The 27,518-nt window shown below is 38.5% G+C and overlaps 1 protein-coding gene across 1 annotated transcript; it reads right to left on the reverse strand.

The window, feature by feature from the left end:
• Positions 1-6,196: 6,196 nt before the first annotated feature.
• LURAP1L (leucine rich adaptor protein 1 like) lies at positions 6,197-26,590 on the reverse strand. The gene is made up of 2 exons (XM_030968877.1): positions 26,089-26,590; positions 6,197-7,035 (listed from the first exon to the last, which is right to left on the reverse strand). The coding sequence occupies exons 1-2, from the start codon at positions 26,284-26,286 to the stop codon at positions 6,661-6,663; spliced, it is 573 nt and encodes a 190-aa protein (XP_030824737.1). The 5' UTR covers positions 26,287-26,590; the 3' UTR covers positions 6,197-6,660.
• Between the last annotated feature and the right edge of the window lie 928 nt (positions 26,591-27,518).

Raw genomic sequence — 27,518 nt, forward strand, 5'->3', positions numbered from 1 at the left:
ACCCCCAAAACCCACAGCCACCAAACATTTGCTCATAAGGAAGTTTCCACAAATATAGTTTCAAATTCCCTGTTGTTTATAAGATTCACCTCTGGAAACCAATCCAATTGTAATTGTCTTCCAGGACCTTTGCTAGTGCCTACTTAACTGGGATCAATGGCATAGTCTGTTTATTCAAATACTCTCATATTCAGTCACTCCCCCATCTGTCTGCTTCACTTCACCAAGAAGCTGCACTCTGCTTATATTCCCTTATAAATCCGTCTTCCTTTTAAAAACTGAAACTCATCCTTCAGCTTTCATCATGGCCAGAGTAATTTAAGCTACTGTAAGACAAGTGGAATAATAAGACTGAAAACCCTAGGTTTACATTATTTTCTTTTTAAATACTATCTGAAAGTGTTTCTCAACTCTACCTTTCCTGATGATGGTGTGCTGAAGAGCAATTAGTTCTATGTGAAGATTAAACAAGTTGGTAGCTTCCTTGTGACTCATTCTGAAAATTTCTGTGCTGATATCAGCATGTTGAATACCAGAAAGTGACCGAGCAGTGACTCTGGGTAGCTTCACGGACTGGAGCAAATATTTACATTAATTCAGACAACGAGGAGGTGGGGTGGCACAATGAAAGCCATATTTGTCCTAAGAGTTATGTCACTGTTCCAAACACAGCTTCTCTGTGCAAAAAGCAAGGAGCATTTTAATTACCCTTCTCCTCCCCCCTCATCAAAATATTTTTAGGATTACTTGACTGGGCAAACTGTGATAGCCAGTTGTCAGGAACAAAGGGCACTGTATTTCTGAAAGAAAAAAAAGGTCTGAGCAATCAAAATTCTCAGAGATGCACAAAAGGTTAAGAAGTTCTCCCTATTTTGATCACTTATGATATCCGCTGGGCAGTTAATAACTTCGCCAAAATAACTGGATTGTAAAATATATACATATTGTGAAAGTCCTCTCATATTCACTGGAAAAGCCTGCCTTTTAGAAAAAAGTGGGTCGCAGAAAACGAATGGGGGAAAAATAAATATGAACTACTGTTAAATAGCTTTTTATATTCATGCACTACTTTAATATAACTGTAGCAGTTTTTCTTCAAACATTTGAACAGTTCCCTGGAAATCAGTATGTCTTAAGGACAGAATAAGCAATCTGGAAAGCCAGACTCCCAAATGTCAGGTTCATATTTTTTTCCCTTTGGTATAACAAACACTTTTAGGTAGAATTCAGTAAAATGAAAATGCAGAGGAAGTATTCAGATTTGTTTTCTATGTATAAAACATTTAGGCTGCCTCCTGCAAGCCTGGCTATAGGGTCAGATCTGTCCATAACACTGAGGTCCCCTATCATTTCGATGCACACAGCACTGGGTGTATTGATAACTATTCTGTTATTGTCTCTCTCTTCCTTCCTTTTCTAGAGAAATGTCTTTGGTTTGCCTTTTTTTTCTTTTTTTGGTGGTTTTTTTTGTATTTTTTTTCCTTAAAAAAGGTGGCATCATCACTTTATTACAAATACTTCTTTATGCTGTATTGCTTAATTCTGATTTGCCTGATAAGATATATGCTATTGTTTAAACATCTACCCAGTAAGATGATGGGAACACTTCTGACAGTAAAGCTTGAACAAAGAATTAACCAAGTGATTTCTTACAACTTATCTCACAGATAGCATTTTTTGTTCTCTTTCCACAGTATTGTTTTGTGGAATTTTACTTGGAATGCAAACAAAATAATATTTTTAGAGCCAAAAAAAGATTTTATTTCTTTAAAATTCAACTAGTAGCAATGATCATATTATCAAAAATATACAGTTAAAGTTATAAATTCTAAATCTTAAAAATATATTTTAAGTCAGTGTTTTAGGCTTTGTTTTAATGCTTTTACAACTTTAAAAAATTCTGAAAAAGCCTCACATAATACTATCTGAAAAAAACCCCATTTTATTCTTTAGGGATAAAACATGCATTGATGATAAACAGCCTCCAACAACATTGAAGAGAAACACAGGGTACTACAATACAGATCTAACACAAAAAAGTTAGATCTGTAACACAAAAACATTTTTGCTTTTCTTGTGTACTTTATTCTTTGCGTTCATAATTCATAACCCATAAGGTACTCTATTCTAACAAGAACACTTTCCTTCAAAAAATCAAAGCAGTATCCTTTTTATATTTGAAAGGTTTCCATACTCTTACAGTTTTCCAGAAGATGAACAATGGAATCATTGTGCAAATGGATTTAAAAGTATTATAATGATATTTCTGTTAGCCCTAAAATTTTGGACCCAGCAATGCTGAAAATTTGCTGAGGATAAGTGTTCACAGGTAAAAGCATGATTTCAAACTGTTGGGCTCAAGCTTGCCACTCTCTCTCTGTGTGTATGTCAAATAATGTGGGAAAAATTTTTCAAAACTGCTTATGAACATCAACTTGGTTTTTGCAGCCAGCTTTTGAAAAAAAAAAAAAAAAAAAAAAAAACACAAGAAAAAACCCCTCATCTACAAAGCAAGAACAACAGTTCCCTCCCTGCCCTAAAGAAAAATTTTGTTAGTGGTATTTATTGCTAGGTATTTGTATCATGTGGTTCCCTAAAAGTAACCAAAAGACATATCAAACGTCCTTCTTTTGAGATCCACCTAATATAACCAAGAAAGATTATAAGGAAATATCAGTTTGGAAGACCAGACATGTCTGCTGCAAGACTAGGCTTTCAAAAGGACTTCATAAAGATTGCTTACCCAATTGGTGGTATGCCACAATATAGAAAATTCCATGATGGGGGGAAAGAAATTGTTTTATCTTCACTCCAGACATATTTAGTAGGGAAATTTAATCTCTGGCCAATGGGAAGGTCAAGTGCAGGCAGCATTAATCCCTTTTAAATTTATGTAAGGGAAAAGCTTCTGTTTGTTTCAGGGTAGGATGCCATTAAACTGTTTCTATAGTAAATTCATAGGTATTCTGAGAAAGACAAACTTGCTGTAAGTGCATTTAAGCAAAACAAAGCCTCCTTTGCTGTAAGGTGATTGATGCTTTCTACTGATGTCATGTTTATTTGGTATACACTAATTCTTTATATCAAAGACACATCTTTTAGCCTTGGTTCAGAAGTGTTGGCAAGATGAAGAATACTAGCACAAGCTTTTTCGACAGCTTAGTAACTGCTTACGATTATTAAACAAAACCTCCACAGTTTCTCAGTTGATTACATAGGATTATATGAGAAGCAGCTACCAGACATTATTTCAGACTTCACCCACCTTGACTAACCAGTTCTCTTTTCCAAAGAGAAATACAGAGAAAGATTTTTTCGACTTCTAGTTATTCAACAGCACTTCCAGCATTTTACCACTCCCTTCAAAAGTCAGGGTTTGCTTTAAGAAGATCCACCAGATTTCTGAATTTTCTAGGAATCTTGTTTCTATTATAGGACAACAGTAGTTCACCTTCCTACGGCAGAGATGCTTTATTGTCTTTGGTCTCCTAGTGCAATGTCTCTGGCCTCCTGATGGATGATTCAAGAGCTCCTGCTTGGTTCTCCATGAGCCAATGCAACCTTGAGATCAATACCAGACTTGGCAGCTAGCAGGGAGACTTCAAAGAATTTTAATTAGTCTTTTGAAAGTGCCTCAAATTGTAATAACAAGACTGGTTTGGCAGAATCTTCAAAGTCCCAGTTTTCAGATGTGAAAATGCTAGGTTTTTCTCTCCCCTCCTTCAATAGCTTTTTGTGGACCACAGCATATCCATTTACTAGCTGGTTCCCATTAGTAGGAAATAAGCATCCTAAAACAGAAAGTATACTAAATTTACCTTACTTTTGAGTGTCCCTTATTGTCACTGAATTACACAGCTTACACAGCAGAATGTCTTTCAAAGACAAAACTTCAATCAGAGGTATAGAAATGGGAATGGACTGGGTGTTGCTTGTCACCTGTGATTTTACAAAGTGTCTTGAAACTGTTTGTCATTCCTGAAAGCAAGCTAAGTCTCAAAAGAGCTAAGGTGATAAAAAATGACACAGAATAAATGAATAAAATTTAGTATTTATCCATGCTTTTTATTTTTTTTAATTATATTGTTTTTATCCATTTGAAACTGACATAGCTTTGTGCTTTCAGATACTTTTCCCTATTCTACTCAATCATTTAATGTTTTTAGTTCTGTAAATAGATCAAAAGTTAAAAGGAAATCCATGCTGGAAGAGGGCATCCAGATTCACAGATGCCACACAAGGATTTTGCAAGACCAAGGTCAGCCAAATATAGAGAAAGCTGGAAAAAAAAAGTAAACTGTTTAAAAACAAAGTTAACAATCCAGTAGGAATAGTTGTTTAATGAACAATGTATTTTCCATTGTCTAAACAGTCAAGTTGTAGTTCACTTCAAACTTATTTGATTAATTATAGATGTTCAAATTTCATGGTCTGTCTTTACATGGCAAGCCAAGAGTATATCATTATCTTTTGATTATGAAACCCTGTTAATTCCCATTAAAAAATACAAGTTGCTCCAAATTTTTGAAGCTTTTATGTTTCAAAAATCAAAACCAAGGTGTTCATGTTCTTGGATATCAGAAACACAACACTTGGAAACACTTGTTTCCTTCTAGCAGTCTTCTGACATCTTTGTTTTGGCACTTGTACTCTTTCCCCACTTCCAGTCAAGAGATAGAGGAATAAAAGCTTCTAATCACATACAGCTCTTGCTTTACTGCTTCTACTAGTAGGGTTTTTGTTTCCCTATCTCGGATTCCCATTAAATGGACTTTTAAATCATAATGTGATAAATCTATCTCTGATTAAATTACTCTTTATCCAGTGTTATAGTTGGGAGTGAGTAGGTGACGGAAACAGCCTGCATTTTCCTTCAAGTAATTTCAGCATAGTTTGATATTTGAGAAGATATGTTAAGAATATTCTTTGATTTTCTTCATAGCGAAAAAATTTTATGTACTTGTTGGCCTACTGCCCAAAATCTCAGTTGGAGAAGAAAAGACTGTATTTTGCACATTCACATTTCATTTAGAGAGTGTATACTTCCTGATGTTCAACTTCCATGGCAAGCAATAAAGGTAGAAAAACTTTCGCGAGTCACAGTTTTATATCAGGGAGTTTTGTTTAGTTCTGTTCCCTAGATTAAAATCACTGAAAATAATACAATCTATTTTGAATTCCCAGTCCATATTCTACTTAACATCATCCTGGGAAGAATTTTTTGCCAAGTTCTTTATCATGATGACCAAAGCAAAGTATACATCTTGTTTTTTAATTCTGAGAGACACAGACATCTCCTGTTTTGAAAAGTGATGGAGTTGGTCACAGAGCACAAATTACCACTTTCTTGATTTTTTTTTACCTTTTCTTTACACCTGATGTTGCTCAAGACTGGACAAGATGGATCCCTGGAATCATGGCTTAGATGAACAGAACCTCATTGGACTACCTCAGAATAAACCAAATCCACATACATCAACTGCTGCATGTACTTGTACTCCTTCAGAATGTGTACAATCGCTTTTAAATGGGAGCCTGCCTTACACTTAGTAAACACTACTTCAGTGAGGGAATTTCACGCCTTCACTGGCAATAGGAATACTGTCAAACTTGGTGAAACAGAACACTTTTAAATGATGTGTAAGTATCAATACCTCTTTCACTGTTTGTATGTGGGAAATATAGATTCATCATCTGTTAGAGTGTCTTGTTCAATTTTAGTTCCTTTACTCTAATTTTCTTCTTACCATAGAAGGATAAAATCTTGGAGGGTTTGTTATGATTCTGAAGCACTTAAAAGAAAAATTTATCTCCTAATCTTTTCAAAAGAAGGGACCAGGGCAGACTCAAAAACAGAGGCTCTACATGCAACCGTTTCTGTTTTACTTCTCAGGTACTTCCAATAAAACTGATTAGCTGCAGCTCTCTACTGCACTAGTAGGCACAAAAAAGTTAAGGCAAACTCTTACTTGTAAAACAGGAAAGGAAAAGACAGCAGGGTAACACTGCTGAATTTAAAAAAAAACCCCAAAAACCAAAAAACAAGCAATTAGACAAGAGACAAGATGACATTGCAAAATGAAAGAAACCCCACACACAAAAGTTTAGAATACTTTATATTTCAAAGGAAGACTTTAAAGCTTTACAGAACCAAATTTCACTGCTTAGAAAAGGAAAATTATTTTGTAGAGGTATTTTCAAGATTCAGATTTAAGGCTTATTAAAACAGTGTCTTTAGAAAGACCAGACATGGTAGTCAAGAAAATTTATGACAACATATATTTTTCAGATGATGTTTTATTAACAACAAATACAAAATTGTTACTCATTGTTTACTCAATTCTCTGATGTTTAATCTTAAAGATAAAGCTTTTCCTTAACCAGCTTTACAGACTTGTAAATACAGCATTGTAAAAAATTAAAACAAAAAAAATTGCGACAATAAATTAAGAAAACGTGAGAAGGAGGAGGATGAGACAAACCCAACCCATCACGGAGAAAATGCATTAGAAGCAATAGAAAAGTTAAGCAATAGAATTGAAGTATCATATTATATTCTCCTTCCAAGAGGACTTTGGGGGTTTTGCACATGAAATAAAATAGCAGCAAAGAAAAAGGGTAAGTACAAGTGCATTTGTGTCCCACTGGAACTTGTTCTTATTAACCAAAACAGTAGTACTCATCAGAATCAATTTTGGGATGCTTATGCAGAGACTGTGAGTCCTCCGTGACAGAAGAATCACTGAATTTGTCCAGATCTGAAGGGGTTTGGTGACCAGGAACATCATCCACTAAGGTGTCCAAGTAACTCCCCACTGATATTCCATCCAGTCCATCACTACAGTCTTGTAAACTGTTACAGCTGCCATGGAGCGATGTCTCCTGACTTTCTAGCAAGCTGCACAGGCTTCCACTCAAACTGCTGCCTCTGCTGGCAATGGCTTTCTCTTCAATCATCCACTTGATTGATTCAATACTTTCATTGATGAGTAGGAGTTGGCGCATAAGCTTCACATCAGTGGCTCGGAGATTAACCTACAAGGCAAAAGCAATTAAAAAAATTACTCTTTTCATAATCAAGCCAAAGAGCAGGCTTGAACGGGCTACAATAAAACACACAAAAAAATTTCCCCTATCTAGGAAAAACATTTCAGTAACTAGTAAAAAACCCCACAAGCAAATAAACAAAAAGCCCCAAAAGTATACCTATACTAATACTGGTCAGCTTCCCTAAGCACTCCATTAACAGGACTGATAGTCAATGGCAAAACTTGTATGCACACTGGTACAATGCTGTTCAGATGAGAAACACAGCTGCTATGACAACTCCTGGGGATAGCCTTTCACTAATCAGAGAAGCAAGGCACAAAGCCATTTCTATTTACCATTACTCTAAGCTACTTACAGCTACAGATGTCTAGGCATTCACCCCAAGTTATCCTTACTATGGCTACTTGGGAAACCTAAAATTTTCAGATGTGCATAATTTGGAAAAAAGCTTGTGGATATTTAACTTTTACTTACACTACTCCTGAATGGACACTAAAATCTGCTATATAAATGTCTGAGAGTTGAAATATTTGACCTATTGAAACTGTAACTTTCAGTTATTTAAACCCATATTAGATGAAGGTGATGAAGTTCAGAGTTAACCACGTATTACAGGCATGGAGCAAGCATTTGCCATAGCTAACTAAATAAAAAGTGGACATTAAGAACAAACTCCTACTTTCTCACTTAGTTGTGTTGGTTGATGCAAACACACGGAAGTGTTAATAGTGATGCACAGTGGAATATTACAGTGTTGCATTTCACAGATATATTTGAGTTAACCGTCCTGATGTTTTCCTTAACATGTAAACTATATAAACCATTTTTAAGTCTCTTCAGCTGACAAATAAAGGTGAGACTTAAGGCTTATATTCATTGCTTCCTTCTCTTCATCTGAAACATCATAGATACTGGAAAAAATAATCTGTGACCCTGCCACATTGAAAATTTGAAACTCTTCACTCAACTGAAGAATAAAGTAAAAACAAGTAAGATCTATTACATCAGACAATAGATATTTTATAAAATTCTTCAAGTCCACAATTGTACAGAAAAATAGTACCTGTATTGTTCATACAGAATGATCTGGAGCAGAATGAGTATTCTCAGGAAGCAAAGACTGTATCTTGTTTTGCCAAGTGTATAATGTGAACATATTCCTTTCCATACTCAAATGCCATCTTCTCAGTATCCCAAATTTCCCTGACCTGGTACAGCTGTTTAAAAATTATTTTAATGTATTTTTATTCTCTTAGATACTGAAAGATTGCAGTTGATCCAGCTAGGACTCTTATTAGCAGCTGTTATGGTTTTGCTCTCTGTATCTGTGACCAAACCATGTCAGTAGCATTCCAGTGTTTCAGCTCTTGCTGAGCAGGGAGTGCAACCAAGGCCTTTTCTGTTTTTCACTCTGCACCCTCAGCAGGTAGGATAGGACTGAGAAGGTGCATGGAGTGGACAGAGATGGGACAGTTGACCAGAATTCATCAAATGGTTATTTCTTGCCATAGAATGTTGTGCCCAGCAATAAAACCTGTGCATTTAATCTTTCCTATACAGCTGCTGCTTGGGGGCTGGCTTGGTCTACTGGTGGGAGATGGTGTGTCACTCACTGACTTTGCATCATTTGTTCATTTAATTTATTTCCTTAATTTTTAAACTGTCTTTGTTACAGTCTAAGTTTTTCTCACTTTTGTTCTTCTAATTCTCTCCCCTGACCCCACTTGCAGAGGAGAAGAGAGTGAGTGAGCAGCTGGTGCATGCTTAGTTACTGGCCAGGGACAGCCCAATGCAAAGACATTTCAAGCTTTGCCAGTAACAAACTGCCTGTGTAACCATCGTATGTATTCCCAGCTTCCTTTCCCAGTCCCCAGAATGACTTCTGAATTACTCTCAATCCAGTATCACAAGATTTAACACAGCTAACCTGGCACTGTGCAAAATAGTTTTACCTACCATTCATAGTTTTAACAATATTGCCCATCTATCATTGTTTGAGAAGTGAGGTTATGAAAACAGATTGACCATTTTGTAGTTCTCCTGCCCAAGCCAATTCCTCTACTCTAACCAATAAATCACTATAAACCATTTGCTTGGCAACTAGGCTGTCACGAAAGCAGTAAATTACCCAACTTCTCAAACGCAACTACAGACTTCAGCAACTTGCTGAATATAAACATGCTCAGAGACAAGTTTCTCAAAAGACTGATTAAGGAAATGTTTAACAGAACTACCACCAACATGACTCAAATGAAACAGTCCCTTTTAGATAAAGTAGACATCTCATATATTTCAGATTCAGTTCACAGGAAATAATTTTTTTTCTCCAAATACAGCAACAGCTTCAGCATTTTTCTGGAATAGCCTTACTGGAAACAATTCTTTGCATTCCTGAGTACTAGAATCCTCCTCCTCCTAGCTACCATTTCATTCCAAATCTCCCATATCAAGAGTGTGCTTTTCCTAAAGCAAATACAAAAAAGTAGTTTAACAAGCGTCATCTTTCTTTAATATGGTTTACTTCATCATCTGTTCAATAACAAAAAAATGTCAAAATGACATTTTTTGCCCCTTATGTGCTTTAGCACAGACATAATCACATGAGCTTTTACTCACTTATGTAGCTGCAACACATTTATCTTTGAAGTTGTTGGAGTATACAAGTTGGAGCGTTTTTGGAGTAAACAAGTCAGTCCAAGATGGTTCAGCTAACAGGACTAAACACAATAAAATCTCACCACGCTTGACAGCTGCATTTGCTAAGCACAGTAACAGGTGCATTTCAGGAACAATCTAAACAGCGTATCATAGCTAATACAGGCTTTTCAGAACAGTTTTTATAGCTGTCTCTTGAGTTCAAGCCAGAGCACAGGACCACCATAAGGAAGGTGTCTGTTATTATGGATCAGTTCTCAGTAAAAACTTATGGTGTATAAAGAAAACTACAAGAGAGTAAAAACTAATTTCCTGTTACAGGTTAACTTTTATATAGTTTTGCTTAGTCTTGCTCCATATATTTCCAGAATAGAGCTGATCACAGGAAGGATACCAAATGTTTAACATTAAGAGCTAGTCACAGCAAGAGAAAACAATGAAATTAAAGTGACAGCATCTTTCAAGTAACACATTCTGGTAGTGTAAGTGCACAGATTAGCATTCAGAAAAAAACAGAACTTTAGATCTGGAAGGAATAGCTGGACTAAACACTTGTCTGTGCCTCCCTGTCATACCTGTTGTTCTAACAAAATATTTCTTCCTTCCTTTTGGTCTTCTGTAATAAAATGTACAACACACTCATAATTTGTTCAAGAGAACTGATATATATATATAAACATAAGGGCTTTTGTGTATGTATCTATGCAGAGAGACAGACAAATATTCATGCTAATTTTTAATATAATTCAGTGTTTTTGAGAAAGATTGACTAGGTTATTGCTTTTCGAATAAAACTCTCAATGACCAGGACTGCTAACAAAGACAATTATTGCTTCCTGGCAGTCACCCAAAGTAGTGTATCAATCACTTGGCTTTTGGATCAAAGTCACATATGTAGTCACAATTTGGGCAAAACAGACTTGCATTTTGCTGCTGCGTGTTCTGCAGACATAGCTTCCAGTCAGTTCCAAACACAGTGGGTCACTTTCCCCTCCAGAAATGGCAAACATAGACTGTTAAATATTTCCTGCTAAGCTGTGAAAGCTGTTTGAAACTCTAGACTCTTTCTGCAGGTTACTTTCTTTTAAATTGCTGGGTTCACATGCTGCTTCTTCTAATTACAGGAACTCTGCAAGGATATTAATGGCAACTATAAAACGTGGTTTGAGGAAAAGATATCCCTAAGTTTATTTAAATTATTTGTTTCATTTCTTCTCAACACTTTTATGTTCTGTGCTGTGGAGAGTCTACTAGTAAAAGGAAAAGAAGTGAGGGAACCTAAATAATAGAGTATTTTTTTTCAGGCTAAGTCTTTTAGCCAGAGCACACTGAAGTTAAGTCCTCACAACAGACAGAATCTTATACTTACAACTTAATGGATTCAGGGAGCTATTTAAGTCACTTCAATCAGAAGCTCTGCTCTGTTCTGCATCTCAAAATGAATCTAGGGTTACCTGCTCTGGAATCTGTGTTCTAAAACATCTTGAGTTTGGACACAAATTCCATGATAAGTGGAAATGGATGGAAACAGTAGTAAAGTACAGTACTCCTGAGAAAGTATCTCAGACCTTCAGGCCTGGGAAGTCTTGCAGAAGTAACAAACATGGGGAGGGTTAGATGAAACTACCTGCAGCCAATTCCATCTGTTGCTAAACACTTCCACACCCATCTCTATCACACTTTTTATAAACAGAATTTCATACCAGTAGAACATTTCCACACTAAATAGGTGTGCCATAACCACTATGGTTCGGGAGTATTAATGCTACTATTGTTTCCTTTTCCTAAGATGTGTCAGAGATAGCTTTCTGCTTTCCTGTCCAATTTCTTCTATTTCCGTTATTCAGGATGAAGAGCTTGCCAGCTACGCCTACCTCTCCTTTAAGGTTTTAAAGGGAGGTTACTTCAGCTTCTCATAAAATAGTAAATTCCATCAAATAATTCCAGATGCATTTTTAAAAAAGCAAACAATCAATGTCCAAATAATAATTTGTTTTGCAGTCTGAGATGTCTCTTCTGAAAAAAAGTTAACCTTATTCCATTTTCTCCTGGTGTTACTTTTACTGTTACAAACACTGAATAACAAGTTTTAAAGTAACTAAGGAAATTAATTTAAGAGGCAAAAGATGATGGTGAGGAAAATAAAACAGTGGTCGGCAATTACTCAAGTCTTATCAAGATACAAATATAGTAAGAAGATATAAAACGACAAAAAAAACTGGCCAATAAAACCTCATAGACTAATTCTGTGAGACCATAACAAGCTAAAATACCATAAGCAATTTATTCAAAATACAAAATTCAAAGTATGTGAATTCAAGTTTTATTTAACTATAGTCACCAAGTTAACAGGTTTACAACAGGGAAAAGTCTGGAGACACACACAGGATTTGTTTATAAGACACCATCTCAAAGCATGAAGCATGCCATTTGAAGGTGAGCAAGCTGAAAGTGATACCACAACAGCTTCTCAACACCAGTGAGTAAAAGAGATGCTCTTTTTTTCCCATTTAACATGTCTAAAATAAAATAAAATCACAAATAACAAATAATGTCTGCTCCTTTAACAAACAGGATGATTAACAGGCTGTGCAGGAGCTACATCCTACTTAAATTAAAACATATGCATGTGCATGTCTTTAAACTTCTTGCCTGCTTCTAAATTGTCCCACTGATTCAAAGTGTTTGCACTGGTTTCTTCATATAATTATTCGGCTTTAGGCAATGGTATTTCAGGATCAAGATGAAAAAAATCAGAATACCTAGGCTGACTTCTGAATTTGTACTTCTCCTGAATTTGAATCTTCAGCATCTCCTGTTAAAAATGGAGTTTTACATGACAGAGGGTAAGAAGACAAGTTTACTGACATTAAGTGGAAGGCATCTTCTATGGAGGAAGAGTAACTGATTGTGGGAATGTGCAACATGCACTCCACAGCAAAGCCAACTAACTGTGGTAAATTCAGACACCACAATAATTCAAGCTAACCCAACTAACCTGACTGAAACGGCGTAAGTTCTCTCAAAACAACGGAGATGTGGACCAAAGCCTGGAAGAGAATGAGACTGTTGGAGTCAAGGTAGGTGCTGCAATGTTCATCATTATGCCTTCTGTCTCTGACTGTGATTTACCTCACACTGAGCTAGCTAAATTAAATTTCAGTCAACAGTGGTAAGTGTAGATCAATAGCTTTTTCTGCATCTTGTTTCTTTTAGCATGGACTTGTGTTAAAATATATTGCTGTATCATTTTCCCATTTATTTTCTTCTGATTTTTAGGCTTGTGGTAAACTTCAGACAATGAAGGAGCACATAAAAAAGCTACATATATATAAAAAAGCTAAATTTTTGTGATCCATTGTTGATTTGTAGTTATGGTTCATTGATCTACCTTCTTTCTGTAAAGAGAATAAGTTACACTGACCTTACTCAGCTGTACTTCCACAAATGAGTCACAATAAAAATATTGTGGCAGACCACAATTTTTGACTTCTTTTACAAGAGATTGTTAATTTTTGACTTCTTTTGCAAGAGATTGTTTATAATCTTGTATCTCTTGAAGATTCCAAATTTGTTAAAATCCTCATATCAGATTTTTTAGGCAGTGTTCATTACAATGGTTGAACTCCCAGCTGCTCATAAAGTGAGTAGTCACTGAGTTTTCAGTTTCTGTCTGCACCCTTAGCTACTTTAAACAGTGGCTCTAGCCTAGCTGTTGTCCTGCTTCAAGTTCCTGCATTTCCACTGCAATCCTTCACCAAATGCTCGCAATAAATATTTTCACAGGTCTGTCTATAAAATTTGGCAGCCACATAACATAGCTCTGAGCACACTGACTTTTCATTAGGAAGGAGAAAGACCACGAGTCCACATCAGCCACAAAAGGATTTTACTGTAAGGAGAGCTTACCAATCCATTAGCTAAAGCAAGGAAGTGGGTAGGTCGGGTCTGAGCCACCACCAGAGTAATGCAGAATACACCAGAATAATCAGGAAGCAGAGCAACTTCATGAGAAGCTAGTTCAGTAGGCAATGAGCATAAATAACTCAAGGAGCAGGTTTCAAGGACGTATCTTGCAAATATATGAACAAAATGTCATGCTAATATGCCCATCATCTGATACAGGAAATTACAGTACTGGCGATTTACATTTCTCTATTTTAATATTTTAATTTTATGCATACTAATTGTTTCCCTTATACTTAACAGGAAAATACATACCACGAAGCTGTGCAATTGTTTAGTCATATTATCTCTGAAAAAATAGAAAAGTGAATCTCAAGGCCTTTTTTCACTGCCTTGAAATATGCATGGTCTTGTCTGGGGAGTATGTGTGGGCAGCCTGCCAAGTGCATTAATACCTTTGATAATAACATACCAATGATTAGGATGAATCTTTTGATAAGTAGGATGTATTTTTTCTTTTAACATTATAGTGTTTGAGGTATCTTGTATGCTTAAGTGTAATAAAAAAACATTCCCAGGCGGGAAAGTATTTTTTTTTTTGTTTGTTTAGTTTTTGGCCATCTCTTAATTTTGCTGTGAAAAAGATGAAGCTATTTAAGTATCTCCTAAGTAGATATGAAAATGATTGTCAAAAGGAAACATGACATAAAACTGAGAACAAGTAGAAGGGAAAAAAAGTTAATTAGTTAGGTTCTTATTTCCTCACCTCCTGTCCAAATAAAACAAATGTTAAATAAGATTTTTAAATACAAGGAATTAGCACAAAGTTCAAAGAGAGAAACATCCCATCACAGAAGGATAAAAAATATAAAAGGAAAATCCCAGCTCTTTTAAAGTTTAGTTGAATTAACGCAAAAGAAAGCAGTGAGAAAATGTAGGGATTTGTGAAGAGGAAAAACTTCTAATGCTGCTGGAAGCTTTTACCGAATGTTTCCAAATATCTCAAACTTCTGTCAAAAAAGCTTTATCTGACCTTAGAAATGTATCTACTGTGACAAAGGTGAACATGTCCAGAACAATCCATAATATGGACCCACATCTGTTGACAGACAAGATAACTCCATTGTGAACATTCAGGTCAATATGAAGCTGCAACATTTGGCTCTGGGTGTCAGAACGTGTTACAGCAGATGGACGATCACAGCATCATTATGAAGTGTTCTGGACACCAGCCACAATGCAGGACTGCATGCATCTTCTGACCAACATGACACAGCACTGGGGCTCAAGAACATATATAATTTCTTTTTTTGTTCATTGGATTTCACTCTCTGCCTTATTTACGTAGGTTCTGACCAAAACATACTCTTAGAAACACTACGCAAAAAAATGAAAAAATATAATAACCACTCCATACCTGTTTATCCCCTCAAAATTAATTACTTTTAATACTGGCACTGTGGAAATTACTCAAAAGCATACAACTAAAATAAAAGAAGATAATAGGGTTTGCTTACAGGTATATGCAAAGTTTGAAAATACGGCCTCTATAGAGATAACAGCAAAGTTTGAAAACATTTTAAAACATTAAAAAAAAATCCCCAAAACCCAAACCTATAAAAAAGTCATCAAAACACTCAACTTATTTCATTAAATTGCAACTGAGACACAACAATAGTAATACTGGGGAGAAATCTGAAATCTCTTGAAATTCAAGTCTGCTTTCACAATACCACTGGACACATACAATTAAAAAAAACTTTTGCCTGAATCTCCCCAGAATTCAAAACAGAATTCTGTTTGAAACAATTCTGTTTTCTGGAGATGCGGTATAATCCTATTGAAAGCATATTTTTAATCTAACAACTAAATCTCTAGTAAAGGCAACCTGCAGTCCTATTTACTGAAGCTTATCTGGATAAGAGTACAAAAGAACTTCAAGACAGCCTTGGTATTATAAATTATCACATGAGTTCCTAAAAACACTTTAGTAGTCCTAGAAACTGATTTGCTAATAAGTGGGATTTTTCCCCTATTAAAACATTATAAGCGTTAAGTTCCCATGCTAAATTTTTGAATATAAATGAGTCAGTATCTTAAAAAATAAGGGGTTTTGTTTTGTTTATGTTCACTTTGTGACCTGTTTGAAATTCCGTGTCTTTGAAATTCAGCTTACTTTTTCCTCATCCAAATCTCAGTGCTGTAATCACCATTCTCCTAAAATATGGTCCCTACACAGTCTTTACATCTCTCTGAAAGTACTAGTAAGTTTGAGGTCTTTAGATAACATCAAATGGCCTATTTTGAGTCTTTCAAACAAAACCACCTTTTTAAACCTCCAGGTATCTACAAAAAAATTAAATAATTTAGTTTTTTCTCATCTACTAAGAAGGTACCAAACAGCTAGAAGCTAACCTGAATCTGGGATCAAAGGAATAAAAATCAAGGAGCAAACAGGCTACAACGATTTCTACCAAGCTAAAATACTGAAATTGGCCAGCACAACAAGCTGAGCAGGCTGTTGAGAACTATACCAGCTGCAACTTTTGAGCCCTTTTAGCTCAAAAACCCAGAGATCCCTTTTTTCCTCACAGAACACACCACAGCAATTCATTCCAGAGGTCACAAGGTGTGATTAGCAATGAATATTAACAATTAAACAAACACACATCTTATACTTCCAGGAAAGGATGTCAGAAGGTAGTAAGAGCAACCAGTCATGAACTATTAACTACAAAGCAAGACCAGGCACCGTAGGTAACATTTTCTTTCCACATTATTTAATCAATTCTCTGACCAATAACATATCCACACCACATAGTGCAGTCCTCAGCTCCTCCAAAACAACTCTAGCTCATGCCATATACTTTTATATACTCTTTTACACTGTACACTTAAACCTGTTCTTAGCAAAGATTTCTACATAGAAGAGCACTGGGGTATTATGACGTGATTCTAGTTCAGCACAGAATATTAATCATAGCTGTCAATGCAGTTATCAGATGTATGAGTAGCTTCAGAATAAATCAAGGTGATTGCTTACATTTCTCATTTCTTCTTCTACAAGGAAGTACTAGCTACTAAGCTAGTTGGGGAGGAAAAATAAGGCGCAAGACTTGCAAAACATGGCTAGGGAAAGACATATATGCTTTCTGAATAACCAAAGGTAACCTGGGAAAAGAGAGAACTAGTCAAGGAAAACAGCAGAATCTGGGCTAGAGAAGTTTGGTTGTATTTGAAAAGAGCTGGTAACAGCTCTTCTGAAGTAATTTTGTTATTAAACTTCACAGAGTACAAACTAACAACAATGAAGGAAAGAAATTACAAAATATTAAAGATCATAGTGTTGTTTTGGTTGCATTTTCTTTCTTGTCTGAAATGGGTGGACTGATGCACTGGCGAATGCCTAAGCAGCTTTATGAAGTTATCATCACAGATGGCTACCTCATCTGGCTACGGGGAAAATAGCAACCTGCCTTCATTTCCCTGCCTCAGTCACAGCAACTGGTGGCAGGTGGTAACAAAGGAGGATGTAAATTCCACAGGCCTTTGAAGAACATCACTATTACTTTGATTTGCTAGTAGTAAAACTCTTCTCTTGCAGAGAGGCTTTCTCCTCTCTCTGCTGTAGCAGAATTTACAGTTATCTCCTACAAACCCTGTAACACTAGAACCCTGCCACATAACACCACATGAAATAAAAATATTTCAGTGCACTGCACTATTCTGCCAAGACATGTGGACAAGCCATTAACAGTCACAGTGGCTGAAATAGCCCTATGAAGTCACAGAACAGGAAAAGTCCTGTAAAAATTATTCTGCCTTCATATTTGCCCTTCTCATAGCTGTATAGTTTCAAGAAGACTAGAAAAATAGCCTGAAGTTTACAATGACTCCTTGAATGACTTCTTCAAGTTGTTATGTTTTTGTTCAGCTTCATCTAAATCTCATTAGTCAGAAAACCTTCCTATCCATGAATAGGATTCTGCAACACCAAAATCCAACCTAAACCTCCTACATTATCACTTTTATTATTAAGCACTTTCTTCTAAACATGCACCATTTGCCTTTGTCTAACAAAGAAAATGGTTTGTATTAGCTGCCAAACTCCAAAGGCTGTGCCAGTCTTTCAATGTGGCTGGAACAGGTCTTCTCCAGGCACACTTATAAAGGTACTCCAGGAAGAACACCAGATATTCAGAATCAGAGAATCATGAGAGAGTTGGAGTTGGAAAGAACCTCTGATCTAATGCCACACCACTGCTAAGGCACGTTCCACAGGATCCAGTCCAGGCAAGTTTTAAAAATTTCAAGAGAGGCAGACTCTACAACCTCTCTGGACAGCCTGTTCCAATGCACAGTCACCTTCAAAGTAAAAAAGCTTTTCCTTATATTTGGATGGAACCTTCTGTATTTCAGTTTGTGCTCATTGTCCCTTGTCCTGTCACTGGGCACCACTGAAGAGAGTCTGGTCCCATGTTCTTGACAGCGACTCCTAAGATATTTGTACACATTGGTAAGATCCCTGTTCAGCTATCTCTTCTCCAGGCTAAACTGGCCTGGAGTTTCTTCAGGCTTTCCTCATAAGAGAGACGATGCTCCAGACCCCTACTCATCTTTATAGCCCTCTGCTGGACCAGCTCCCCAGTAGTTCCTTGTCTTAAACTGGAAAGTTCAAAATGGATCCCCCCACAGCACACCAGATATGGCCTTACCAGGGCTGAATAGATGCCTGCCTACATGATTTTCACTGGTTGTCTAAAGAGGTGGCTAGACAATACAGATCCTATTCCTCCTTCCACAGAAATGCTTCATAGTTTCCTCCTTGTCAGGTGTCAGGACTGTTTTTTTCTAGTAATTTATAATTATTGGAAGGATCAAGGTCTGAGTCTGAAAATTTTAAATAAAAAAGTTTTTTAAAATGAATGTTAAGAGATGTCCAGAGTTTGCTGTAGCTCATAAGCAAGTGTCTGAGCTAACAAGAGCAGTGCAACTATCTCAAATACAACACTTCTTTAAACCAATGGAAATCCTGTAGGAAGAAAAAAAAGAAAAAGAAAAATACAAAGCAACCAAGCTGTTCTATTTTTTTGTACCCTAGGGTAAAAATGTGTGAGCTTGAAAACACTTGTTGCATTATAGTTCTTAGCTGTGCTCCCTTCTGCACCTATAAAGAGACAGGGTTCATAGCTAAACCAGAATGCAGTAAAATGGCTCTTCTTCTGGAAGCATTTGTCATTAGTGCAGCTGATATCTTAACAGCAGCAAACAAAATCACTAATTATGCCAGTGAAGAGTTTATAGAACCTGAAACTCCCAGTAGTTAAAAAGAAATTTACCGTTGCTTTAAAGTCACTAAATGCTCTCACTTCATCTGGCACTGCACCCACCAGGGCCATACAGCTTGGAGAGGAGTTCATTGTACAGCATGGCAAATGAAACATTCTGATAACTTCTCTGGCAGCTTAGCTAGTTTGTGTTTACAGTTAATTAAGAAATGTGCCATACCATTCTCCTGACAAACTGTAAGTGTTAAGAACAGCTAGGTTGGTGGGGATAGACAAGGATTGGATTGCTGAGGCCAGAGCTGCATTGGTGTGCCAGTATGCTCTTCTCCATGTTTATAGAAGCTATAGGCGAGTTTGCATATCCTGACAAAACAGAGTAGCTGACTTTAGATACTTATATACCTGACATAAATATACTCTTCAATGTCCTTCCTTATCTTCTTCTATGGAAGAAAAGAAACCTGCTTGAGAGCTACTTCAAAGAGGGGGATTCTCAGACACATTTTATCTTCAGGCAGGCACCAGAGGGACTCTGAAACACACAACAAGTGACCAGTGAAATAAATGACCATCCCAATATCCTTCTAGATTTGAAAAAGCTTGAAAGGTTGAACTATGTTGTTTATATCTTTCAAAGATTTAATACAAGATGGTTTATGGACCCTCTGGATGTGTTTTGGTCACTCATTTTGGTCACCCTCCAAATTAGAGCTGCTTCCAGTTACTTACCACGAACACTTCCACCACAGGGAAAGCTTATAATTAGAAGCCACCTTTATGGGAGTAAGGCTGGATAGCAAAAGCTATGAGTCTGTCTTCACAACAAGCTTCCCTTTTATTATGAGATTGTCTTCTAGTTTTATGATCAGAGCTCTTCATCCTTACAAATAGTAAGCTGAGAACCATCTTTTGGAACTGCTTACATATAGTAAGCATAACTTCCATGTTTATAAATGCAAGTTAAGTCCATCAGAGAAATTGCATCCAATTTAACTGAATTCCACTTGCTTTTCAACAGCTCAGATCCTGTGTCTTTTCACTCCTGTAACTTCATTTGCTTCAGATTCCAGTAAGCAGCCTCCCTTCCAGGACATGGACAGAAATGAAACACATGGAAAATAACCATATCCACTGTGGAAAGTTTACTAGGTTTTGACCTTGAGGGTAGAGAACAGACAAAAACCTAGTGACCTTTAAAACATGAATTGAAAATCCATTATTTTTCTTTTACTGTTTACTGTTAGGAAAAAGGAAGTATTGCAGTGTAGAAATGCACTTGTTGGCAATCACCTCTGCTTAATATATATATTTGGTATTATGCATTTCAAGTTTTTCCTGCTCATACACAAAAGGTAATTTTAATTTGTTGTTGCCATAAGTAACCACATAAAAAAAGCATCCACACAAAATTATGATGATCAAAGGGCTGGAAAATCTGCCATAGGAGGAAAGACTTAGGGAGGTAGGTCTTTTCTCCCAAGAGAAGTCTTGGGGATATGAGTATCTCCTCATAGCATTCCAGTAATTTGGGCTGATACAAAGAGGACCAGGAGAAGTTTCATCTTAATATGAGCTCAACTTTTTTCAGAGAAGGCAATCAATCATGAGAATGATTGAAGGCAATCAACCTCCTCAGTTACATGACTGAGGTTTTCATGATGGACAGGGTCACTGGCAATGTCACCCAGACTCCCTTTCCTTCTAAAGGTGAAACCAGATGGTCTTCTGAAGTAGCCCTTCCACCCCAGGTTATTCTATTCATGCTGTTATGATGATTCCATCAGAAAAGTTATAATCTATTTGCTACAAGTTATCATAAGCTCTACAACTCTGTGCAGAAGTGGTTTAGTATTCACATCATTTCATTACAAATTGTCAGGAATCAGACTTCAAAACCAACTTCAATGGTTCTTCTACTCTTGAAAAAGGAATCAGGAAGGAATCATGAAATTATAATACATGTTCTTTGGAAAAAAAGCTGGCAAAAGTCTCACAGTACACAGGCAGTCTAACTGGAAGTCTTGACTTTAGTATCCCTGATGTTGCTGTGATGATTCACATCAGACAGATGCATGTATACTGAAGTACCTCACACTGATGCTGCTCGCTAAGGTACCAGCAAGGTTTCATGGACTCATGGCCATGCAGCAGCTAAAGCTGAGTAAGAACAGACATAAACTCTGAGTACAACATTGAGATGTTCTACAATTCAAATCCTTCTTTCTGCCAGGCACAGAGTGAGATTTCCCAGTCAAAACATCTGTTTAAATATGCATTAATTTAAATAACCTTGGTCAACTCATCCTACCAGAGATGATCTGAAAAGATGGAAAACTTGGCAAAGTACTGGCACTACAATTAAGTTGCATTTTTCCCTTATTAGAGTTGTTTATTTTCCCTAAGGATTAATCTACAAGACAATTTTAACGAGTCACTGTTATGATCACTGCCCAATCTGCGTTATATGCAAAAATTACAAGCTCCTCTACTACATCATGCAAACTGGAGTAGCATGGAGAGAACTTGCTAGCAAGATGGAGGATTAACCCCTTTTTCAGTGAACATCAGGAGGACCTAGGGAAACAAGTTAATTTCTATTTCTGTATGCCTTCTTTTTGTCTAAGAGCCTCATTTCAGGGATTCACTGAGTAACGGCTCATTAAGAAACAAAGGTTAATCAAACTCACCTGCACAGTAATTTTATATTTAAGATTTTATCTTCAGTCAAGTTTTAAGCAAAAATTTCAATTAATCTAATTGAAAACCAGCATGTGATACACAGCTTTGCATTGCTGATGAGACACATGAAGCCAGATCTTGGCTTCAGTTAATACAACTGATGTTATCATACAAAATAGTGAATGTAGCAGCCTGCATCTACAGCATGTGTTAAAGAGATATTTCAAGTCACAGTTGTAGATTTTTTAAAATCAGTCCTTCAAAGAAACTAATAAATGCAGACCTCCAAAACTGTGGATCTAATAAATCTGAGAAAATATGTTAGAGATGATAGAATAGGGTTATGACAGCCCTGTCTTTCAACCTGAACCTTCATTAATGTGCTAGGGATGGTTAAAAAACAAACAAACTCAAAACCAATAAAAAAAGTAAAAAGAAACCAAACCATCGAAAACACCAAGAAGGATTGCCATTGTAATTATCCCATTTGCCTCAATTCCAGTTTCATTTTGTTAGGGATCAATGTTAATTGCCTTTAAAAAATAGTTATACTAAAATTGAGCTAGGAGAACAAAGGAGAAGAAAACTAATGAGTTAGCATGAAGAATATTCCTCTATCTTAAACAGCTTTAGCATGCTCAGCTTCTTGAAAATAGGATTATTTATCCTTCAGTCTAAAAACTGCTGCACTCAGTATATGCACCTGGATGGTCAGACTCACTAACACAATTTGATTCTTAACAGTATTCACTGGAAGGAATCTCATTAAAAGCCCCAGCACTGCCATCTACCCCTCACTTCCAAGACACAGCTCAGCTTTTCTGCCTTCAATGTTTTCATGTAAAACATTTTTTTAGATTTTTGTATGTAATGCAGGCTATACTGTGTTTGTATTTCTAGCTTGCAAAGAGGCATTCAAAAATTGAGTTTGGAAACTTTTGAATTAAAAGGGAAAAAACCCACCCTATCTCTTTCTCTGAGTGTTAAAGAAAATCTCCCTTCGAGTTACCCCAGAACTTGTGAAGGAGAAATAAGATTTTACAAGCAGTATCATTTCAGGCTGCAGAATGAGACTCACAGATTATTTACTGCGGTGAAGGTGCATGTGTTAAATGGCGTCCTCAGAGCATGGTACACTAGAAAAAAGGCTGCAGCTATAAAGGTTTATGTTCAGCTCCCCAGCGGAACAATCCACCTATAACACCATAGGAAGAAAGATTTTAACAGTGACAAATTTCATACTAAAGGGTCAGATAGTGGGAGGTATTCATTCTACCCAAGTTTGACCAGAGCACAGTGTTTTGACTCATGCTGGCAATTACATCTTTCTTGTTCTCTAATTTATAGCCTTATAACTCAAAGGTTTTCAGGATCCAATGGAGTCTCCATCATGGCCTTCACGGGAAAACGGAGGATAAGAAAAGCTAAGTAAACCTGGCCAAGCAGATTGGTATTTCAAGAACGATACGCTGTGTGCTTTGTGTGTGATTTCAGCGGCCATTAGCAAAATCAGGTTTGAGGTAAAAAGAACCATTTTGAACTGCAAAAGAATCAGAAGGAGCAAGGGAAAGCCTCAAGTCCTTCACCCAGACAGTTGCCACTTACACCCCATCTATTTGTCAGGTACTGCAGCTCACAGTCAAACCCAACATTTCCCAATCAAACATTGTCTTTTTTTATATACCACTAGAAAAGAAGGACCTGAATAACCTTGGGCTTTATATGTTTACAGAAAGTTCTTCTCAAGTCTGGAATCAGCAAGTAACAAAAGCAGAGATAGGTCTGTCCAAAATTCAGTGAGTAAGCTGTACAAGCTGCCATCATTGTACAACTAGAAAAAGAAAGGTGAACACATGACACTTGGTTTTCTAGCCGTTTCCATTTTTTGCATGTTTACTACTGCAGCAGCTATAGACTACTTTTCTACATGTCCAAGACTGTTGTCTTACACAAGACCTCCTATGCCTTGCAGCAAAGCCAAAGAATAATGCACTAGAAAGAGGTGTGAAATAAGAAAATAGATGTTTTAGCTCTATTTTAGAAATGATATGCAGTAAAAAAGACGAAAGAAACATAGAATGTAACCACAATTTTTACTTGATATTGTTCTTAAATTTATAAAATATGTCCACTAAGAAAACTACAGCGGGGAAAGTAACAGATTAAGAAGCTGAAGAAACCCTTACGGTTGCGGAAAATCCTAAAGAGGCCAGAGACTAGAGCAAAAAAATCCAGGAAGGTAGTTCACTTTCACACTCTGGATTACAGAAGACAGCTGAGAGCACGGGAAAGGTATAGACAGGGTACCAATACTTCACAGTTATTCATTGTACTGGTGGTTTAATGGGCATATACAGACTAGAAGTGGTAAGAGCATTGTAACGTAACTCCTCTTACTCAGCATGAGAAATTACTTCAGATAAGAAAAGTCAGTCAGTCACTGACGTGACAAAAAACAGGAGAGGGACAAAAACATGCTCCTGCTTACCGCAGGGAGAGGAAAGAGAGAAACTGGGTGCAGTGAGGAAGAAGAGGCAAAAAAAGAGTGTGACATGAAATCTGCAAATGCGAAGTAAGTGAAGAGACCAGCTTGAAAGGAAAAGGTGATATGGGCAATTCACTCAGGTCCCCCTTCCTCAACAGGCCTAGTTGTCTTGACATGAACAGTCATGTTCCGTAAAAAACTCTGGCTACCTTATTCGCTGCCTTTGCGGTCTGACATCCCATACATGATAAGCTACCTGCAGGTCACTGTATTACCATCATGCAAGCTTAAAACTAAAAAATAAGCATGAGATAAGCAGACAGTGTCTTACTCAATATTAAAACTGAAATTCCCAGTGATCAGTACCTAAAATCACAGAATAGTTTCGGTTGGAAGTGACTTGAAAGATCATCTAGTTCCAACCTCCCTGCCATGGGCAGGGACACCTTCCAAATGACAAGCAGAAAGGCACCCACAATGTCTCTGGGTCAGTGCTCCTGTCCCAATGCCCCACTACCCTCTGAGTAAACAAGTCCTTCTCAATATCTCTGCATCTAACCACTTCCAGTTCAAAGCTGTTCCCCCTCACCCTGTTCACTCCACGCTGCTGTCAAAAGTCCCTCTCTCCAGCTTTCTTGTTTGGCGTAGTCTAGGTACTGAAAGGTGGCTAAAAGATCTCCACAGAATATGCTGATAGTTTGATTTGTGGAAATCTTTTAAATAATATGAAGCCATACAACAGCAGTTGTAATTTGTAAGTTACACCTCAAGATTAACATTACCATCTTGGCTATTAACTCTCAGAATAACCATTCTCTTCCCCTTTTTGCCCAGCACACTTATTATTTAAAAATCTTTATAAACCTACACAACTATGTACCTATATGTAGCACTGCAGAGGGACTTGTGGTACGGCATTGAACTTGTTCACACAGAATATTGATTTATTGGCTGTAAATGGCTGAGTTCCAAGATTGTTGCATAAAGTTATCTCAACATGTTGCCAGAAAAATCCCCATCCCAACCCGATCAAAATTCATCCCATTTTCAAATAAGCTAAATGACAGGAGCTACAGAAAGAACTGCTACTACAAAGTGTCTTTTGAGACTTTACATAGCACCCACTAATAAAAATGGAAGCTATCTGTGCTCACATATCTGAGGTGACCTGCATTGTCAAGATCGTATCTGCTGAGTGTTCACTAATGACTTCGCCACTTGCTTGCAGAGTTTCCTTTCGGTTTGTCTTTGAAAAAAAAAAGCCAGTTTTATGGCAACATTTTATGGCAAAATAAATTCATTGAGATGGGAACATAAAGTAGGACAAGCACTGCACTAAGATAGTAAACAAGTTAGAGGATTTGAACTACATACAGGAAGGATAGTCCTATCACAGATCACTGGCAGAAGAAAATATACCATTCAACCAAAGTAGAATTAGTTGTTTTTTCAATAATTATATTCAATAATAATTATTTTCAATAATTCAATAACTTTTCATCAGCCTGTTTGGAACTAATTAAGTCTCTGAAGACTAAAGTCCAGCAATCAAGTTCCCGAATTCCAGGCCAAATTTCCAGCCTGAAAATATCCTGTGTGTCTTTAGGTGCTGGCCATGAGCAGGAAACAGGTGCAATGCAGAAAATGCAGTTACAACAAATGGATAGTGCATAATTTCTTTTATTGGTCCTCCAGCTTTCAGTACTTCTCACGAGCTGACAGGAACAGAAGGCAACTACGAGTCCCTGACGAACTGCCCCGCTGCGAGGGAAAGAGCCGACAAGTGCCTCGCTCTACGCCGCACCGACGAGCGGCCTCTTGCTCTCCCAGCCAGCAGCAGAGCCCTCGCTGCTACCCGGCCCCACGGGGGATGGATGCGCGGCGGCGGCTGCTGCGGGGGCAGGCAGCACCTCCTTCCCGCGGGGGCCCGGCCGGCAGGACGCACGCAGCGCGGTCCCCGTCCCGGGCCGCCGCCGGTGCTGCCGAGCGGTGCGGAAGGGCTGCGGCCGGCGCCCGGCTACTCACCATCTCTTGCCTCAGGAGCTGAAGTTTCGTTTCCAGACGGGCCAAGGCGGCAGCGCGGCGGCGGCGGGGCCCGGGGGCCGCGGCAGCGGGCCGGGCCGAGAGCTCCTCCCCGCGCAGGGGCCGCGCGAGGCTCTCGGGCACTTTGCGCCCCAGCTTCTGCTCGACGTCGCGGAGGTCAGGCGGGGCGCCGGGCTCCATCGCTCGCCCTGCAGGGGCCCGAGGCGGCAGCGGCGGCACTACCCGCGCCCGCCCGGCCGCTGCCGGGGCGCGGAGGCGCGGAGAACCACGGCAGCGCCGGGGACGGCGGATGCGCCGCGCGGGGGACTCGCGGCAGGCATGGGCATCTCCCGGGCGCACCGGCCCTTTCCGCCCGCTCCCCGGCCGCCGGGGAAAGGCAGCAGCGGCCGGGCGGGGGCAATGGAGAAAAACGGCCCCACTTCGTGTACGAGACCGCGACGCGCCCCAGTAGCTGCGGCCGGCACAACACGACCCGAGTCATTCCGCGTCCCGCCCGGCTGCAACTTTAAAGCCGCGGGCAAGTGGAAGAGGCGCGGCGCGGCCCTCCCACCGCGGTGCCCGTGCGCTGAGGGTCGGCACGCCCGCGGCCCCGGGGCGCCCCCGCACGGCGGGGAACGCCCGGCCCGCACGCCAGGGCCGCGGGAACGCGCGTCCCTCAGAGACTGCCGGGGGTCGGAGGGGAGAGGCGGAAGGAAAGCGAAAAAAGGAAGGAGAGGCGAAAGGAGCAAGCGAAAAAATAAAAAAGAGAAGAAAGCTAAAAAAAGAGAGAAAAAGACAGGGAAGGGAAGGGAAGGGAAGGGAAGGGAAGGGAAGGGAAGGGAAGGGAAGGGAAGGGAAGGGAAGGGAAGGAAGGGAAGGGAAGGGAAGGGAAGGGATAGGAAAATGAATAGGAAAAAGGGAAAGAAAGTAAAAAAAAAAAAGGAAAATGTGGGTCATCCCTTCTCACAAGGGACAGGAGCATAAGTACAGTGTGAATGGTATTCCCACTTATCAAACAAATTTTATTGCAAGCAAGTGCATTCTTCTTAATATTTCTATTATTTTTTGTCCCCCTCCTCTTTAAGAAGCAAAGCAAAGCTGAATCAGTTGCTCCAACTGATAGCAAGGCACACGTTGGCTGTGCAGATAGCAGCCCTGGATGTGTCCTGTTGCTCCTTGTCACACGATGCTCCTTGTCCCATGGCACTGAAAGACATTTTAGGCACTAAAGTATGAATAGCCACATCTGTGGAGCTACAGCTGACACGTGTCAAGGGGGGTGAGAAAGCGAGGCCAGCCACTCTAGGTGTCAGGTCCTCTATAGCAACTGGAATCACAAGGTGTGCTGTGGTGAACTTGAGGAAAAAAATGTTTTTACAGCAAACTGGATGCTTTTGGTGAAATAATTTAATCTATACTTTAAAATCTAAGAT

Source organism: Camarhynchus parvulus, chromosome Z, assembly GCF_901933205.1.
Source record: "Camarhynchus parvulus chromosome Z, STF_HiC, whole genome shotgun sequence".
Lineage (NCBI taxonomy): Eukaryota > Metazoa > Chordata > Aves > Passeriformes > Thraupidae > Camarhynchus > Camarhynchus parvulus.

Bases quoted from the DNA above. Each gene is read 5' to 3' on its own strand.
- LURAP1L (XM_030968877.1), bottom strand. From the start codon at position 26,286: ATGGAGCCCGGCGCCCCGCCTGACCTCCGCGACGTCGAGCAGAAGCTG. The intron at 7,036-26,088 runs GTGAGTAGCCGG...TTTGCCTTGTAG, and splicing joins AGCTCCTGAGGCAAGAGATG to GTTAATCTCCGAGCCACTGA.